We start from the raw sequence: 19,593 nt of genomic DNA on the forward strand, positions 1-19,593 counted from the left end.
TATTGACTTCTGTATGTTAATTTTGTATCCTGCGACCTTACTGTATTGGCTTATTGTTTCTAGTAGTCTTTTTGTGGATTCTTTGGGGTTTTCGATCTATAGGATCATATCATCTGCAAAAAGTGATACCTTTACTTCTTCTTTTCCAATAAGAATGCCTTTTATTTCTTTGTCTTGTCTGATTGCTCTTGCTAGAACCTCTAGTACCACATTAAATAAGAGTGGAGAGAGTGGACAACCCTGTCTTGTTCCTGATTTAAGGGGGAAAGCCTTCAGTTTTGTGCCATTTAATATGATGTTAGCTGATGGTTTCTCATATATGGCCTTTATCATGTTGAGATTTTTTCCTTCTATACCCATTTTGTTGAGAGTATTAAACATAAAATTGTGTTGTATTTTATCGAAAGCCTTTTCTGCATCTATTGATAAGATCATGTGGTTTTTGTTGTTTGTTTTGTTGATATGGTGTATTACTTTAACCGTTTTACGTATGTTGAACCATCATTCAGATTCTGGGATGAATCCCAGTTGATCATGATGTACTATTTTTTTAATATGTTGTTGTATTCGATTTGCTAGTATTTTGTTTAGTATTTTAGCATCTGTATTTATTAGAGATATTGGTCTATAGTTTTTTTTGTGTGTGTGTGTGCCATCCTTGCCTGGTTTTGGTATGAGAGTTATGTTGTCCTCATAAAATGTGTTTGGAAGTATTGCTTCTTCAATTTTTTGGAAGACTTTCAGTAGAATAGGAACCAAGTCTTCTTTGAATGTTTGATAAAATTTGCTGGTATAGCCGTCTGGGCCTGGACTTTTATTTTTGGGGAGATTTTTAATGTTTTTTTCTATTTCTTCTCTACTAATAGGTCTGTTTAGGCTTTCTGCTTCTTCTTGACTTAGTCTAGGAAGGTTGTATTGTTCTAGGAATTTATCCATTTCTTCTAGGTTGTTGAATTTAGTGGCAAGAAGTTTTTCATAGTATTCTACAATAATGCTTTGTATATCTACGGTGTCTGTGGTGATTTCTCCTCTTTTATTTTGGATTTTGTTTATATGAGTTCTTTCTCTTTTTTTCTTGGTAAGTCTTGCCAAGGGTTTTTCAATTTTGTTGATCTTTTCAAAGAACCAGCTCCTTTTTATATTAATTTTTTCTATAGTTTTTCTGTTCTCTATTTCATTTATTTCTGCTCTGATTTTTATTATCTCCTTATTATCTCCTTTCTTCAGCTGGTTTTGGGTTGTCTTTGTTCTTCTTTTTCTAGTTCCTTAAGGTGTGAAGTAAAGTGGTTCACTTGGGCTCTCTCTTGTTTATTCATATATGCCTGAAGTGATATGAACTTCCCTCTTATCACTGCTTTTGCTGCATCCCATAGATTCTGATATGTTGTATTGTCATTTTCATTTGTCTGTATATATCTTTTGATCTCTGTGCTTATTTCTTCTTTGACATACTCATTTTTTAAAAGTATGTTGTTTAGTTTCCACATTTTTGTGGGATTTTTTTTCTCTTTTTTGCAGTTGAATTCTAGTTTCAAGGCTTTATGATTAGAAAATATGCTTGGTACAACTTCGATTTTTCTGAATTTGCTGATGTTGTTTTAGTGGCCCAATATATGGTCAATTCTTGAGAATGTTCCATGTACACTGGAGAAAAATGTATACTCAGTCACTTTGGGATGAAATGTCCTGTAGATGTCTATCATATCCAGGTGCTCTAGTGTTTTGTTTAAGGCCACTATATCTTTGTTGATTCTCTGTTTGGATGACTGATCTAGAGCCGTCAGCGTTGTATTGAGGTCTCCAAGTATGATTGTATTTTTGTCAGTTTTTGTTTTAAGGTCAATAAGTAGCAGTCTAATATATTTTGCTGTTTCTTGGTTTGGTGCATATATATTAAGAATTGTTATGTCTTCTTGATTCAGTGTCTCCTTAGCCATTATGAAATGGCCATTTTTGTTTCTGAGCACTTTTGCTGTCTTGTAGTCAGCATTATCAGATATGAGTATTGCTATGCCTGCTTTTTTTTGGATGATATTTTCTTGTAGTATTGTTTTCCAGCCTTTCACTTTGAATTTGTTTTTATCCTTGTTACTTAGATGAGTTTCTTGTAGGCAGCATACAGTTGGATTTTCATTTTTAATCCATTCTGCTACTCTGTGCCTTGTTATTGGTGAGTTTAATCCATTTACATTTAGTTTAATTATTGACACTTGTGAGTTCCCTATTGCTATTTTATAGATTGCTTTCTGTTAGTTTTGTTTCTTGTTTGATCCTTCTCTTTTGTCTTTCTATCTTTTGTTTTTATTTGGTTGTATTCCATACATCTTTCCTCTGTTGCTATCTTTTTTAAATCATGTGCTTCTCTGGTGGTATTTTCAATGGTAGTTACCTTTATGTAATGAAAAGGGTTCCTACCCTGTTCATTGTAGTGCACTATTTTGTGAGTACTTTTGCACTCCATCGTCCTTTACTACTGTTAATCTCCATCCTCCCCCCCCCCTTTTTTTTGTTGTTGTCACAGTTTAAATTTGGTTTTATTGTGTTCTTCTTGGAGCTTTTACTTGTGGCTTTGTTTTGTTTTGTTTTGTTTTTTGTTCTTTATATCTGATCAGAGAACCCCCTTTAGTAATTCCTGGAGTGGGGGTTTTCTGATGATAAATTCCCTCATCTTTTCTGTATCTGTGAATGTTTTTATTTCTCCTTCATATTTGAAGGATAGCTTTGATGGGTATAGTATTCGTGGCTGAAAGTTCCTCTCTTTCAGGACTTTAAATATTGGGATCCACTCTCTTCTAGCTTGTAGAGTTTCTGTTGAGAAATCAGATGATAATCTAATGGGCCTTTCTTTATATGTTGTATTCTTCTTTTCCCTGGCTGCCTTGAGAATTTTTTCTTTGCTGTTGGTTTGTGCCAATTTCATTATGATGTGCCTTGTAGTAGGTTTGTTGGGGTTAAGTAAACTCAGAGTTCTGTTTGCTTCTTGAATTTGAGGCTTTAGATCTTTCCACAAGCTTGGGAAGATCTCATCTATTATTTGTTTGAATATGTTCTCCATTCCATTTTCTTTCTCTTCTCCCTCGGATATACCTATTATTCTTGTTATTCTTTTTGATGGAGTCAGACAATTCCCTTAGGGCTTTCTCATTTTTTTAATTTTTTGAGTCTCTTTCTTCTTCTATCTGTTGTGCCTCAAGTTGCTTGTCTTCTATTTCACTAATCCTACCTTTTATCTGGGCTGTTCTACTAGTTCAGCTTGTTACCTCGTTTTTCAGCTCGTGGATTGAGTTTTTCATCTCTGTTTGATTTGTTTTTATAGTTTCAATTTCCGTGGAAATATATTCTTTGTGTTCATTGAGTTGTTTTCTGAGCTCCCTAAATTGCCTTTCTGTGTTTTCTTGTATATCTCTGAGTATTTTTTGGATTTCTATTTTAAATTCTCTGTCGTTTAACTCCAAGGTTTCCAATATATTAAATTTTTTCTCCATCGATTTTTCATCATCTATCTGTGTTACCTCTCTTTCTTTTGTATCCATGATATTCAATTTTCTCTTCCTTAATGGCATCTGAGGGTGGTTTTGTTGATACTATTAATGAGATTTAATAAAGAATAAAAAGTTAAAAAAATAAAAAATCAAAGAGTTGGTTTTTTTTAAAAAATTAATAATTAAATAAAGAAAAATAAAATAAAAATTAAAAAAAGGAAATTATTCCCCCCTCCTTTTTTCCTCTCCTCTCCTCTCCCCTCTTTCTTGAGAAAATCTTGTGGTGAACTGTGAATTATTTTGTACTAAATAGAACAGACAATGCCTGTAATGAGGGCTTGAATTGGGGTGAAGTAATAAAGGGGCAAAAAAAAAAAAAGAAAAAAAAAGGGAGGTATGGACCCACAAAAAGCAAATAAGGAAAAAATTTGGGTCAAGAATAAAATGATTTGCTTTTAGGTATTGGTTGACTAAGAGTTATGATGAGAGGAATAAGAGGGAAACAGGAAAATGGGGGGACAAATTAAAAAAAATTACTATTGTATTTAGTGGTACAAGAACTAGATAAAATGGAGAGCTAGGGATGGGAGCACTGGTAGTGAGTTAAAAAGGTGAAGTAAAAACCCTCCAAAATGCCACAAACATAAGTTTGAATCCCAGATAAGATAATTTGTTCATTATTGAGGTTTGAATGAGAGGAGACATAAAGGAGAAAGGAAGAAACTAATATAGAGGGAGAAAAGAAAGAGAGAGAGAAAAAAAGGGGGAACCACTAAAAGGAGAAAAAAGAAAAAAGAGGAGAGAGAGAGAGAGAGTTAAGAGTTTTGGAGTGCAACCCTCATAGAGAGAAAGGAAGAGGAAAGAAAAGGTAATGGGAGATGTAACACTTATGTAGTGTAGTTCAAGGAGAGGAGAGAGTAAGACCGGCAGAGAGGTAAACGACGAAATTGGAGGAGGAAAAAAAAAAATCAAGAATGAAGATAAGAGAAACAAACAAACAAATATAATAAAATGGGATAGGTTATAATGTCTGCGGATTATTCTTGATTTTGAGAGGTTATCTTCTTGCTTTTTCTTTTCCTTCCTCTTCCTGGTCGGTGACTCTGTACCCCAGGTTCTGACCCTTTGGCACGCTCAGATAGAGGTTTGCAGTTGATAAGTCTCTATGGTGATGTCATGTATTGTCCATCAGTCTCGTTGGCAGTTGAGGCTCATTAGCATTTATAGGTTCCGCCAGTGAGAGAGTCCGTGTTCCTGGAGCCTCTCTCCTAGTCTTTCCTTCCTCAATTTGTAGCCTGATAATCCAACTATGGGATTGCTGCTGCCTCGGCCTAGATAGTAAGAGGCTCAAAGAGCTGGCAACTCCCCACTTTATTCCCACTCAGCACAGGGCTCTGGGTAAGGCTCAGTCAGTTAGAGCTGCTAGCATAATCAGGCGGGGCTTCCACCCACTCAAAGACCTTTGGCTCTGCCACTCTGTCCGGTAACATGGGCGGGCACCCACTCCCGGGGTGCTTGGAGCAAACTCTCGCTCACTATCTGTGCACATACCAGGATATCAGTCTGGCAGTCTCACACTCTGAATGAAACACCCGCCTGCACGGAAAAGTTCCAGCGTTGGAATTGGCTCTCGCTCCCTCCCCATGCACGGCTTTTTCAGGGCACTGGGGCGGCCTGGAGATTCCACTTTTGGCCCACACAAAGGCCTCTGACTCTGCCTCTCTGTGGGATAACACGGGCACCCACTCCCGGGGCTCTACAAGGAATCTCTTGCCCACTATCTGTGCGCGCCAACCAGGAGATCGGGGAAAATGGCTGCCCCACTTGTCTTTCTTTGTCTGGGTTTGGAGCAAGTGTTAGTTTGTATTGCCTGGGTTGCCACAGGCACAGTTTTTCCTCAGCTTGGATCTCCGTGCCACAGCCTGGTTCAGCCGTTTGTTCCGCGGCCTGGATCTATTTACCCCCTTTGCCCGCCTTAGTTCCTATACTCTCAGTTCCCAGTGAAAACAGCCCCGTTTAGGTTAGTGAGGAAGGCAGAACATTTCTTACTCCCTATTTCCTTCGGGGTTTGATGATATATTTAGCCAATTTTTTGCTCAACCATACCTTTGGGTGTATTGTGAAACATCTGGAGGCTCCAAGGATAGGTGTTTCTGTTTCTGGTTGAAGATCTTGTTGAGTTTTGGGGGAGATTTATCAGTATCGCTTCCTACCGCGCCATTACTCTGACGTCATCCTCCCCGACCTCTCTTCTGTCCCAGCCTCGAGGACAGAGGGAGGGAGAGTCGCCTTCTTCTCTGCTTGACTTTTCCCTCTCTTTGGGAACTTCCTCTCTCTGCTTCCACCATGGCTCTGCCATCTTATGAACCACACAGCTACCTCTGTCCTTACTCTGGGTGTTTGCACTCACTGATCTCTCTCAGCTGAATGTCACCTCCTTAGAGCAGTCTAATGCAGTTCTCTCTATTATTCTCTCTCATGGTAGTAATAGATTGACCACTTGCTAATTGCCTGCCTTCTCACCTAGAAAGGAAGCCTCCCGAGGGGCACAAAAACTAGCCTGTCTTATGTCCCCAGCACAGTGTAATACACTGGGCCAGCATGTGATAGACATAGCGCTGTTTGCTGGATCACTGAGTTCTGCAAAGAACCAACCCTCTGACACTTCAAGGACGGGCCTTTTATGACTCCCCAGCCTAGTTCAGCTTCTCTAGATGGGTTTATTCTGAGGTCTCAGTCACTGATCCTGGAACACTGTGTTGCCAGGAGTCTTAGGCTGTATCTGTGGAGGTGTATTTTGGGCACGTGTTCTGTGTTGGCTTAACTTCTTGTAGCACAGACATTCCACTGTCCTTGGGAATTTCTCGATTGCCTGGACCATGCTTCTAAAGGTTCTCCAAGGTGCCTTTGGAAAAAGAAGCCATAGTGTATATGAAACAATGTTTAGAAGATTCAAACAACACTGGAATTCGGCCCCTTGCTTTTCCCTTTCTTCATTTTTAGAACCAAGGTTGACATCACTCTAGGGATAAAGGACAATACTCTTGCTCAAGCACTAATATCCCAAACATGGGAAAATGCTTGCAGAATATGACTGGCCAGGAAAGTCACTTTTGAATACATGTTTCCTTCTCCAAAGCTTGCTGCCTCACAGACCTTCCTTTAGAAGGACTCTCATTTCCTGGTGAGCATGCTTTTAGAACCAGGAGGCCTGAGGAAAGCACCTGCTAGAAATCTCTCATCTTTGATGCTTCACCAGTTTCTTACCTATTGAAAAACCAGGATAGCTCAGACATGATGGAGCCTGGGGCAGGTGTTGGTGGCCAGCCATCGCTTACTGAAACCTGCCATAGGATGTAATGGCCTTTCCAGAGGGGACACACAGCCGAACCCCGGGCCCAGTGTGGGGGTACATCTGTATCTGTAACTGTGCATTTCTTCTCTTTCTGTGCTGCTTTCCAATCCCAACCATATTGTTCCTAAGAGACTCGAATGTTCCATCTGGAAAATGGGGATGAAGCCAGTCAGGAGGGAAGGAGCAATTGAGTGGCACCTGTGACAGACGCCTCTGGCAGTTCTGCTCCTGAGTGTCAGACACAGCCAAAAGTGAGAATAAAAGGGGGATTTTTCTGTGATTTGGTTATTTCTGCCATGAACGTGAGAGCTAGACAGCCCCCCCCCCAGTGAACTATTGTTGAGGGCTTATTATAATTTGAAGAGCAATGAACTACTAGCTGAATACAACTGATTGCTCTCCCATGGTCAAAGCATTGCTGTTGGGCTCTGCGTCGGAAATGCTAAGCACAACTATTAGGCGGGCTCAGTCTCATCCCTTACAAACATGGGACCCACTAGAGTAAGCTCTGCAGAAAAATTCAGCTGTGGGTGTCCTAGGAATAAGTCAAACTTGTACTTCACTCCGTGCAGATAATTCTCAAATGTAGTAACTCCCATGTTATCTGCTCAGGACCCTCCCGCCCATAGTCTAGTTCCCAAGTCTTATTACTTAACGTTCACCCATCTTCATGTCTTGTAAGACAGTCCTACAAGATGACCAGCCAGGAAGCCCTTGCTTTAACTACTCAGATTTCAGGTTAGCCTCCCAGATCACTCCTAGACAGGAAGTGACTCATTCCATGTTTTAATTGAAATTAACTCTGCACAGGACCAGAAGCTAGGGTTGCTCCTTTCTGAGTTGTTTCTAACAAGGTTCCAATGGAAACCTGCAAATTAGATGATTTTCTGGTGGCAGGCCTGTGGGGCCGTCTTGGTCTGGACAGGTTTTATAGGGTTGAGGGTGCTCTCTAGGCCACTCACAGTACAGTTAGTAGAAGACTATCTGGTTCAAATTGTGATGCTGGAAAAGTCTCATGTGCTGCTTTGGCAACCGGCTTGACAATGTGATACTTTAATGTATAATTGGATAAGCAATTGGGTTCTGTTATAGTACAGTGGTTTGGCATAATTATTTTCCAGTGCTGTGATTTTCTAGTTAGTAAATACTTTTGGGGGTTACAAATTCTTAAACATCAACACTCCTTGAAAGTAAGATGTCATTAATTAATAGAAGAGCTTATTTCAGCATTTTGGCCCCACTGGAAGCACTAAAAAAACTTTTGCTTTTACTCAAGCAAGTGAGTCTTAAGTCAGAGCTTTAGCAACTAATCTAATGATGGATGCTCTTTTGATTACCTAATTTCTCTCTACAAAAGGCACAGAACTGAGCTCTGGAAACTTTATTGTGAAGAGGGACCAAAGGTTATTTGATTGAAGGTCTCCCTTCTAGCAATCAGTCTAGGGTTCCAGCTCACGAGATCCCTAACCCAGAGAGTAAAAGGAAGGCAATGAACATATTTTTGTACAAAGAAATAGTTGAATAACCTCAGGGTTCTAAGGAAGCAAATGTGGTGGCCAGAGGCTGGCAGCATGATATCTTTGCTTTCTTTTTAATCAAGTGAGAGTGTGAGGTGATTGACTAGGATGCCGAGAAAGCCCAGAATGGGTGACTATCTGCTCAATAACCAGCACTTAGAGAAAAAGTGGGTGGTGTTTAGGGAGAACACACATGTTCACAGGATGCTGACTCGCACATACATATGTGTATGTGTGTGTGTGAGAGAGAAAATGAGACAACATCTAAACTGTAGCTCACTACCAATTAAATGGTCCAAGAAGGCTACTTGGGGTTGTGAGGACTTTGAGAGAAGTGTGTGACTGAAGAGAGACACGTGCTCGCAGGAAGGAAGTGATTTTCCATCAGTGTGGAGCAGCCTTGAGCGGGGAGCCAGGACCCCCGTGTGCTCCACAGAGTGCCGGAAAGGAAGCAACCAGAGGCGAAGGTCTGTCTCTGGGCAGGGACTGCGCCCCTGCATGAGCTGCGCACACTGCCGCTAACTTACCAACACGCTGGGTCACGGGGCAGCCAGGCCCCCATCCCTGCTGCCCCTTCTGGGCCATGCCAGTCTGCCTGCTGCTGGCTCCCTCCCGTTCATTCTCCAGCCAGGTCACCTTTTAGGAAAAATCTTCTAATCCTTTTGCTTCCTGGCTTCTAACTCTTTGCACAAAAAATCTTCTTTGCACCAAAAATAAACCCCAAATGTTTTAACCACCTACACAGGCTACAAGTGATCTTTCCTGGCTCTTCTAGCCATTTGCCACCAAGCTTCCTTTGTCCCAGATGATCTAGACGTGCTGTTCCCTCTGCCTGCAGCACCCCTTTCTCCCAGCTCTTTGCTTTCTAACCATTGTTCACCCCTCTGCTTAAATGCCACCTCTTCAGTGAGGCCCCTCTGCACACCCCCTACCTAAAGTTCTGCTGTCCCTGCAGACCACTATGCTATTTGCTTTAGAGCTCTTGACATATGAAATTATTTTGATGTCCAAGATCTGCCAAAAAGACAAATTCTGATGCTCCCTCTAGTTCGGCCCACAGAAACCAGCGCTCCCGTTTGGAAGGCTGGCCCTCCCCTCACTTGGTGGCACTTCGACCTCCAGACCATCTCCCAAGGTGAAGGCCATGTCTAATGCCATAGTTCCCACATTGTTTTACTTAATATTGTTTCAAAATGACTCTTATTTTTAACTGAAGTAAATTTACGATGACATCATAAATGGGAGATAACCCTAAAAATCAATATGGCCTAAACAGAACCCTCCTTATATTCTAGCTGGAGTCTGGATGGCACACCCTCGTGTGAGAGGTCATGTTGGTACCACATGAAGGACATGCTGAAGCCTCCTTTTTGATTAATCAGAAGAACCTAAAGATGATTGAAAAGGGAACAACTTCCTCAATAGGATTCAAAACTGTTTGCAGCTTTTCATTGTAGAACTGGAGGCCATCTTCTGGTGAACAGGATGTGTGTTTCATCTTGAAATACTAGACTGTTAAGACTTCTCACAATGACAGTAAAATTTCAGCTCTCTTGATGGCATTAACGGTGGTCAGGTGTGGCTGGAATGCTGTGTCAGGATTCAGAAGGGGCGTGGCACCGGCAGTTGGTGAAGCTGCCGCGAGCAGAAGCAGCAGGATGGGGACACCCACATCACAAGCTTCCTGGAGCCGTTCCCACCACCCAGGAGGACCCGTCCTCACAATCCCAGGTTGAATTCTGGTTTTGTGAAGCCAAGTCTAGACCCCTCACCCAGCAAGAACTATTCTCTCTCTCTGAGAGATTCTGAGAACACCATGACAGAAGTTCTAGTCCAATACTTATACCAGACTGACCTGTATCGAAATATATATGTATGAATCTGTCTTCCCTTTTGGGTGGTAAGAGCCCAGAGACAAAGATTTTGGCTTATTTATATTTATAGCTTTCATAAGATCTAGAACAGTACTTGGGATATTTCATGTGCTCATCAAATGTTTGTTGACTAAATTGGAGGTAGTAACAGAGATTGGCTCTAAAAAGTTAAGGATTTACTTCTTCATTCATTAAAATTATATCCCTTTCTATACTTTATATAAACACCTATCTGAACAGAGCAATCAACCTCTAAGAAATGGTTTAAGCTCTCTGCTCTTTATATTGTTTTATAAAACTAGTAATAATGAAGGATATTAATGTATTTTATAACACCCAAGTTTATATGCAGCCACTTGCTTCTTGAAGAGGTGGCTTTAAATTGTTTCCCCCTTGGAACATAAGTCAGCATTTTACGACAGATTAGTTCCAAATTCTGAAAAACATTCGAATCATTGTGAATCATTCCTCATACGGTATTTCAGAGCTATAAAAGTGTCAATAGCCAAGGCACTTTGTGCATTACCTTGGGGAATTAATTATTAACCCACATACCCCACGATAACACACCATGTACAGAAGGCAGGAGCACAATGTCACAATCACACATATCAGTATTGTAGTCAGAAATCCTGTGAGCACTACCTTCCCTGAAAATCATCTTAGACAGATAAAGTGGGATGACTGTGTGTGTGTATGTGTGTGTGTGTATTTTAAATCTCTTTTCAAAGCTGTATTGAAATAGAATTCACTTTGAGGAGCCATCACAGACTTTGTTCACTCTGTTGAATATAAATAAAATCTTGGTTCAGGTTTTTGCAGACTTTGTCACTGTGCACGTGAACCTAGTTTCAGCTGTTGTTGTTGCGCAGAGAGTAGGAAAGGAATATGTATCACATTAGCCGCCGCGCTGAGCATTTTCACAATGTAATGCTGTGACTTAACTGCAGGGAGGGGAGATGGGGAACTATACAGGGCACTGAATCACCTACACCTGGCAGAAGCACTGTTATTTTATGTACTAATAAGAAAGAAAAACACCGCCAATTAAATTATGACACACCATTGATTTTAGGATATGCTTTGATTTCAGAGATGTTAAAATGTGAAAAACAGTACATCTTAGAACTGATAAACTATGGAATTTAAACAGTGCCGGTGATTAACTCTGAATTTCATGTCATAATATCAGCAACAACCCAAATGGAAGCCAAGCACTTTCTGTGGTACCTTTCTATGGAGTTGCTAGATTGAGTTGCCAGGTAACATACAGGAAACCCAGTTAAATTTGAAGTTCATATAAACAATGAACAGTTCTGAGTATAAGTATGTCCTCAATACTGCATGATCTATACTTAAAAAAGAAATTTGGCCCTGTCCAGCTGGCCCAGTGGATAGAGCATCAGCCCTGTGTATGGATGTCTTGGGTTCAATTCCCAGTCAGGGCACATAGAGAAGTGACCTCTGCTTCTCTCCCCCTCCTTTTCCTCTTCCCCTCTCATAGCCAGTGGCTTGACTGGTTCCAGCACTGGCCCCAGGCACTGAGGACGGCTGGGTTGATTTGAGCATCAGCCCAGATGGGGGTTACCGGGTGGATCCTGGTTAGGGCATGAGCAGGAGTCTGTCTCTCTATCTCCCCTCCTCTAACTTAAAAAAGGAAAATTAACTGAGTGTCTCATATGTTTATTGGCAAATCTGTCAGCCCCAGGGTAATTTTGACTGCATTGATCTTGGCCACATGCTTTCACTCTAGTACAGTAAACTTTACCTGGGAGAAGCCTCTATTTTTATTATTTTTTTAATTTAATGAGAGGAGTGGAGGCAGAGACAGACTCCCTCATGCACTCCAACTCGGAATCACCCAGCAAGCCCCTGACCAAGTCATGCTCTGCCTATCTGGGCCGCTGCTCCGTAGCTCAGCAACTAAACTCTTCTTAGTGCCTAAGGCAGGGACCATGGAGTCATACTCAGTGCCTGGAGCCAACTCGCTCCAATCCAGCCATGGCTGCTGGAGGAGGAGACAGAGAAGTGAGAAGGGGAGGGGTGGAGAAGCAGATGTGCACTTCTCGTGTGTGCCCTGACCAAAATAGAACCTGGGACATCCACATGTATTCTGGGCCGGCATTCTGTCTCTGAGCCAATGGGCCAGAGCTGAGGAGCCTCCATTAATACTTTATTCACTCCTTACAACAACTCTGATAGTTAGGGGTTATTGCAGGTCATTTTGGAGCTATAGGAGCTAAATTTCCTCCTCAGATTTAGATGTCTGATTAAATTAGTTGGTTTGGGTCATAGGTTCTTTTTGTTTTGTTTTGTTTTTTTTGCAGGGTAGTAAGGTCAAAGATTCAGATCACTGGGGAACCATGAAGACAGTAAAGACACTTCTACCTTGGATAGAACCTCTGTGGGTTGTCAGTGTTCACTGTCATTGGGACAGTGTATCATCATCATCATCATCATCATCATCATCATCATCATCATCATAGCAGCAGTAGTGAAAGTAGCAGCAGCAAACACTAAACAGAACTGTTATACTTACAGTACTTTTACTTCTCCTTTTTTACAGAGGGGGAAACTGAGGCCCAAAGAATTTAAGGAGCTTGCCATTTTCATTGTTCAAGTCTTGGTCTAATCTCCCCTTCTTAGAGAGCCTGTGCTGGATCACCCACCACTCTTGATTCTAACACTCTCTTTCTTTGTGAAACTAAGTTAACTCTCAAAACCGGAAGCAGATTTAATGGCGAGCCCACCGCATGCATGCCCTGGGCCGTGACTTCTGGAGGGCCCTGCAAAACCCCAACTTTACACTTTTTTCTAATGTAAGGGGCCCCATGTTTTCTTCTGCGCCTGGAGCCTCAACTGACCTTAATTCACCTCTGCTCAAAAGCCTTTCAAACTAGGTTCATCCCACCCAGCACCCTCTGGTAATGCCCATCTCACTCATAACTAACCATTAGGTGTCTACATGGGTGCCCCGTGAGGACAGCAAAGGGATCTATCTGTCTGGCTCAGTGCTTTAGGGACAGGGCCCCCCCTAGCATTGCAGGGCCAGGACGCCCCCTAGCATTGCAGGGCCAGGCCCCCCCCAGCATTGCAGGGCCAGGCCCCCCCTAGCATTGCAGGGCCAGGACCCCCCCCTAGCATTGCAGGGCCAGGGCCCCCCCTAGCATTGCAGGGCCAGGCCCCCCCCAGCATTGCAGGGCCAGGGCCCCCCCTAGCATTGCAGGGCCAAGACCCCCCCCTAGCATTGCAGGGCCAGGGCCCCCCCTAGCATTGCAGGGCCAGGCCCCCCCCCCCAGCATTGCAGGGCCAGGCCCCCCCTAGCATTGCAGGGCCAGGCCCCCCCTAGCATTGCAGGGCCAGGACGCCCCCTAGCATTGCAGGGCCAGGACCCCCCTAGCATTGCAGGGCCAGGACCCCCCCCCTAGCATTGCAGGGCCAGGACCCCCCCCTAGCATTGCAGGGCCAGGACCCCCCCCTAGCATTGCAGGGCCAGGACCCCCCCCTAGCATTGCAGGGTCAGGGCCCCCCCCTAGCATTGCAGGGCCAGGACGCCCCCTAGCATTGCAGGGCCAGGACGCCCCTAGCATTGCAGGGCCAGGCCCCCCCCTAGCATTGCAGGGCCAGGACCCCCCCTAGCATTGCAGGGCCAGGCCCCCCCCTAGCATTGCAGGGCCAGGACGCCCCCCAGCATTGCAGGGCCAGGACCCCCCCTAGCATTGCAGGGCCAGGCCCCCCCCTAGCATTGCAGGGCCAGGACCCCCCCGGACCAGAAGAACAGCTGGCCTATTGATAAGTGTGCTGCCTCTGCCTGCAGACAGCGAAATTCATAGAAAATGAAGCCGCTCATTAAGACTTGCCCAAGGCAAATTGTGCCTTTTCAGGAAGCCAGTATTTGATACCATTACGCCTTATCCTAGTTAGACCAACAATGGCTTTCAGCTACCTTCTTTGGTTTCTTCAGGAAAGCAGAACTGTACTCCAAACCACAGTGTGTTTAATTTCAAAGTCACTCGGGTGGCTCTTCGAAGACACAAGTTCTGTCTACCAGGCTCTTTCCTGTGTTCCTGCAGAGACGGAAACCCCGTTCAGAAGCTCCTGAACTAGATCAATATCCTGGTGTTGCTGGGACAGCCCTGTGGCCCAGACGCTCCTCTAACAGGGCACACGTGGAAGGCATGCTGTTTGGAGCAGCTTGCCCAGGTTAGCCTCCATTCTGGTGGTGGGGTCATGAGCCATGGGCATAAAGACATTCACGAGTTCTATGTTTGTATGGGCTCTCTCCCCACACACTCATGGTTTTTTCCAAAATGGACTGCTTTTCAACAGTTAAGTGCATCTTAGACTTGCTTGAGGAACTCGAAAGCCATCCCAAACCCAAGCTGCCCCAGACCGATTAAATGGGAACTCTGGGGGGGCGGTATCAGCAGCTTCTACAGTTCTTCAAGTGGTTCCTGTGAGCAGCCAGGGTTGAGCATGGCTGTTCTGAAAAGGACACAGACTTGCATCGAGGCAGTTAGGATGGTAACCTCGAAGTTTTAAAAACTATGAACAACAGAGCTTTGCAAATATAACTAGTTTTTGTTTTATTTATTATCTTTTTCCCATCAATAATTTCTAAGCGTTGGCATGTTGTCATCTGTAAGGCATATGTCAACAGACAGTCACCTCATCATCAGAACGGCATTAACGTCTGCAGGCTCTAAATTATTTGGAGTCATCTGACATGCACTGTGTTGATGAGGCCACTTAATGCTTGATTTCTGTGTCTTCCCATAGCAGAACCAGAAGTGAGAAGACCATATTTTCAGAGCTCTGCCTCATTCTTTATCATTCTACTGAAATGTTACAAGATGGATTTATAACAGATCTAAAGCTGCTATCAAAATGAAAATTAGTTCTTGAATAGAAAAATTGTGGTCCAGTGTGACTCGCCCATAGCCATTGTGTCATAGCCACCTCTGCAAGGAAGGAAATGACTTCTTAATGTGGTTTGCTCCCACTAAGGAGAATTAAATCTATGTGGCAAAATGTAAAACCAGCGTTCTGGATGCCAGACTCTGAAGGGAAGACATGTAACCCTCATAAACATATCTGCAGCCCAGTCCTATGCTAATGAACCTCATTTAGGCTCAAACTTACCCTGAGTGGAAACAGCCCAGCTGGAGAGCGGGCTATTTTCCCCACTGTCCTGCCTTCCATATCAGTTTGCTCCAAAGTAATCAGTCAATGTCTCCATCTACTGCAAGCTGTCAAGATGGGGGGGGGGTGTCTTTGGGTTAGATTTAGAGTGAGTTTGACCTGAAATAGCAAATTTCATTGTTTGAGTTGATAGACTTTTTGCTGATTTGGCCAGGTTTTTTTAGACGGCTCTGACTTATGGGTGAGAGCACGTCGCGTGGGGGAGCAGAATCTGCAGAACTGAGCGCTCTTTAGTGGCACTGTAGTTCCTTTAGGGTGGATTAAGAGGCAAGAATTAATTTTGGGGAACCACCCTGGGGCTTCTGCTGCCTAGCCAGGAGATCTCTGATGGGAATGAACTTCAGGGGACCTCGATTTCTTCCTTGGCAAGATGGTATTTAGTACCTGTTTGGTGTGTGGGGTACTGTGAGGGTTCCACGCAATAACACACTCCACAGAGCTGCCCTCTGTGTCCTAAATACTGAACACCATCCATACTAAGTCATTTGCCTCTATCTTCTCAAATGGCTTAACACAAAATACTACCCTGCACATCCTGTGTAGAAGTCAAGCCTTCATCATCTTACAGTGTATAGAGCCTCACAGGGGAATAGCAAGTTTAGTTAATAACATTGAATTGCAATAGGAGATTAAGGGGAAAATTGAGCTCTTCTAATGGAGAGTTCTGAGAACATCCCCTTTCTATGACAGAATTGAAATTTTATTCACTCTATATGAAAATCTGAGAATATACAAGATATTTTTAAAAGAAATATGGGTATCTGAAGAAGATTTTTAAATGATTCAGATAAGGCTAATTGTTAATATTTTGGTGGTTCCTAATTGATTTTTTTTACTATTTATTTGCTTGAATCCTCTTTTAATAGATACACTTATTTCTTATTCAGTACTCGAGACAGTTGTATTATTAGCATAAATGTGTTGGGCTCCTTTGGCTCACTATTAGAGAGGCTGAACCCAAGAGAGTGGTTGGCAGACTGCAGGCCAGCTCAGTAGTGGCCGTGGGGGCAGCACACTCGGTGCGACCTGAGGGGTAAGTGAAGTGAAATGGACGGTGATGGCCGAGGCAGAAGATGAGCAAGTTGTGGGGATTATGGCAAAGGGCAGGACACCCCTCAGTCTGTGACCCCCACTCCCAGCCTCCACACACAAGCAGTAAATGTGCCACAGTGTAGCCTAATATGGTTATTTTACTGCAAACGCTGGAAATGTGTTTGTTTATACATGAAACCACCTCATATTCAGATTTTGGCAACTGATGCCAAAGGCACACACCTCCCAGCCTTTGGTTTGCGAATTCTGTTCAGCCACCCCACAATGCTTGTTCAGGGAATCCCAGGAACCCATTAATGATCCTGCTCTATTTTTTTTCTCTAAAGCTCCAGAAACATGACAAAGAGGTGGAGGACTCCCCAGCCTTGTGGAGATCCGAGGAAGAAATGGCTGCAGAAGCCGCAGCGCTGCGGGCCTACTTCCAGTGAGCAGGTCAGGACTCCTTCGCTGTCACCAGGGGCTGCAGCAAAGGGGCTCCCAGCCCAGGTTGGGGACATAGAAAAGCAACATCCTAGGGTGGTGGCAGCAAAAGGCATAAAGCCAGAGTGGAGAAATCAGGATTCTTGAGGTCTTATTCCAACCTGTGAGTCCCCGCTTGCCTGTCTCCAAGCCCCATTCTGCAAAACTGTCCGCCAGCTCACTTCCTTCCAGCCCGCGCAGGCCACCGTCCCTCCCTCCTGCTTCCTCTTCTCTGAGCCTGCTTCTCTCCAATTCAGTTTGCATAAAACAACCTAAGATTGTGTGTAACTCGAATCTGACCATGTAAGAGGTTAAAATCCTGTAAAGGAGTCACATCCTCCATAGGCTCAGGTCCCAAAATTCCCCTGTCAATCAGCAAGTGGCTGTGGAGCAGCTCACCGCACCCCCAGACCAGGTCAGCCAGCAGCTCACTGCACCCCCAGACCAGGTCAGCCAGCAGCTCACTGCACCCCCAGACCAGGTCAGCCAGGCCCACGCCGACTCCTCTTTCACTTGGGGCCTCTGGTCCCCAGCTTCTGTCTGGTAAGGTGCCCTTTGTGTTTCTCTTTAGCTCTGGCTGCTAGGAAGCCCAGGCCCCAGGGAAGGTCAAGGTGAGAATGATGTCTAACTATTAGGAGATCATAGATATCAGATGCTGGGAGAAAGCTGTAACCAACCTTCTTTTTGGAATGTATACACACACCAAATTTTAATACAACTTCGAGGGGTTCATGGAGCTTCTGAAATCTAATAAACAGGGTTGCCATGAAAACATTGGATATAACGAGATGAAAAAAATGTTCGTTATTTCTCTGGACATCCTGTGTCTTACCTGGCATCCCTGTCACCAAACCTCCTTAGGGATTACAGACTTAAGATAAGGAGCCTCTATAAATTGTTCCTTTCCCTGAGAACTGTCTTTTTCATCTGGTCTTGTGTTTCCATAAAGCTGCTGAAGTAGATCAGATACTAATCAAAAACACAATTAAGGAAAAAATACTAGCAGCAACTGAAGTATATAAAATTATAGCAACCATATAGTGATCATGATTTTTGGTTAGAAAACACATTTGTTGTATTTCCTTTTTACTTTGAAATGTAAGCTCTTTCCAGTTAGTTTAAAATATGTGCATTTTCTAACCTTTTCCCCCCTCAACCTCCTTTTTAAGTATTAAAGACCCAGTATTAACTACCTCTCCTTCATTATGGTTCAAGTATGTTGTTTTGCTTGGCCTCTTGAATTCCAGAAAGCTTATTTCATTCTCTCATGTCATTGGTTTGTCAGCTCGGCACTCAATTGCCTGAAGGGACATAGAGTGGTGATATTTTATTTTTACCCTGTTCACCTTCTCATTTTTCTCTCTTTTCTTTTCTTTTAAGGCTCAAGCTAGTTTACCTAGAAATGTAGGCTGAAGGGCATGACTGCAATCCTCTTTCTATTCCTCTTCTGAAAGCTAGTGTGTCATTTTGGAATGTCCCTTCCAAATGGGGTCACCATTCTTCAGACTCAACTTGCTAGGCTGAATTTTTCTTGGTCTGGGTTTCTTATGTAATGGATACTCTCAGGTAGAGGCAAGAAAGCTCTGGGCTCTCCCTGAGGCTTGCTGAACTGTAGGGTTTTGTCTTACAATGTACTTTCTAGACACTGTAAGAGGATTTAAACTTCTCACCCCAGTTTCTGGTATGCTTTGTCCATTTTGCTTCTGTCTTGCCTAGAGGCCTCGCATTCCCTCTACCGGAGAACCAGCACGCCAGAAAGGTAGCTGCCTTAACTTGTTTACAATGCCTGTGAGTTTTTAAATTAACTAATATGAATTTCTTTTTTTTAAGACCTTTTGTTTACAGACCAAAGAAATCACCTTCAGTTATCCAGGCAGTGAGGTGTGGGAACTGAGACAGGAAAGTGGGCTGCCCAATAGTATACAACTAGGGGTTGGGATGAGGGACTTAAACTTAGGGTCCTATGGTTCCTCCAATACCATCATCATTTCCTGTTGTAAAATGGGACTAAATATACCTCTCCTTACAGACAAAGGGGAATGGAAAAGTCTGTCTAGGAAACCTGCTGACTGACTCGATACACCTGATTCTTTGACAATTGATCCCCTCTCTTTTGAAAATGCATCTATACCCAAATATTTATTCAGTGTTAAAGGGTTCATGGACTTCTGAAATCTGTTAATAAATTGGACTGTTGCACAATATTTGCACATACCTATACTTAAAAAACTGCTGTTTATTGAAATTTGGATGAACTTGACCTCTCTAAGCTTCCTAATTACACTTCTCAATAACCCGTCAGTCTAAGGCAGAGCCAGTTTAAAGACTTGATAGTGCTCACTCTGCAACACTGAACAATTTACAACATGCACACAGGCAGATACGATGGGGCTAAGCCTTGACATTGACAACAATAGTCAATGTTATTGAGATCTTAGGAGACAAGGGTTCTATTATTATCCATCTTACAGGTGATGAGACAACTGAGACTTGGTGATGGAAAGTGTTATTCCAAGTGAAATGATTAGGAAGTGAAGGAGCTCAGGTTTGAACCCAGACAATGCAACCACGAAGGCCATTCTCCTAGTCCTGTGCCGCCCGCCTCACTGAAAGAGCTCGCGCCAGCCAGCATCTCCTCCCTGTCCCTGGCA

General features: G+C 43.3%; 1 protein-coding gene across 1 annotated transcript in view; it reads left to right on the forward strand.

The window, feature by feature from the left end:
- Window positions 1-19,593, forward strand: part of FHIT (fragile histidine triad diadenosine triphosphatase) — a 1,908,162-nt gene that overhangs the window by 1,864,632 nt on the left and 23,937 nt on the right. The window contains exon 9 of the mRNA XM_066350737.1: window positions 16,810-16,915. Coding sequence (XP_066206834.1) covers window positions 16,810-16,911 — 102 coding nt within the window. The 3' untranslated portion in view covers window positions 16,912-16,915. The remainder of the gene's footprint in view (window positions 1-16,809; window positions 16,916-19,593) is intronic.

The sequence above is a fragment of the Saccopteryx leptura genome, chromosome 10, assembly GCF_036850995.1.
Source record: "Saccopteryx leptura isolate mSacLep1 chromosome 10, mSacLep1_pri_phased_curated, whole genome shotgun sequence".
In the NCBI taxonomy this organism is placed as follows: Eukaryota; Metazoa; Chordata; class Mammalia; order Chiroptera; family Emballonuridae; genus Saccopteryx; species Saccopteryx leptura.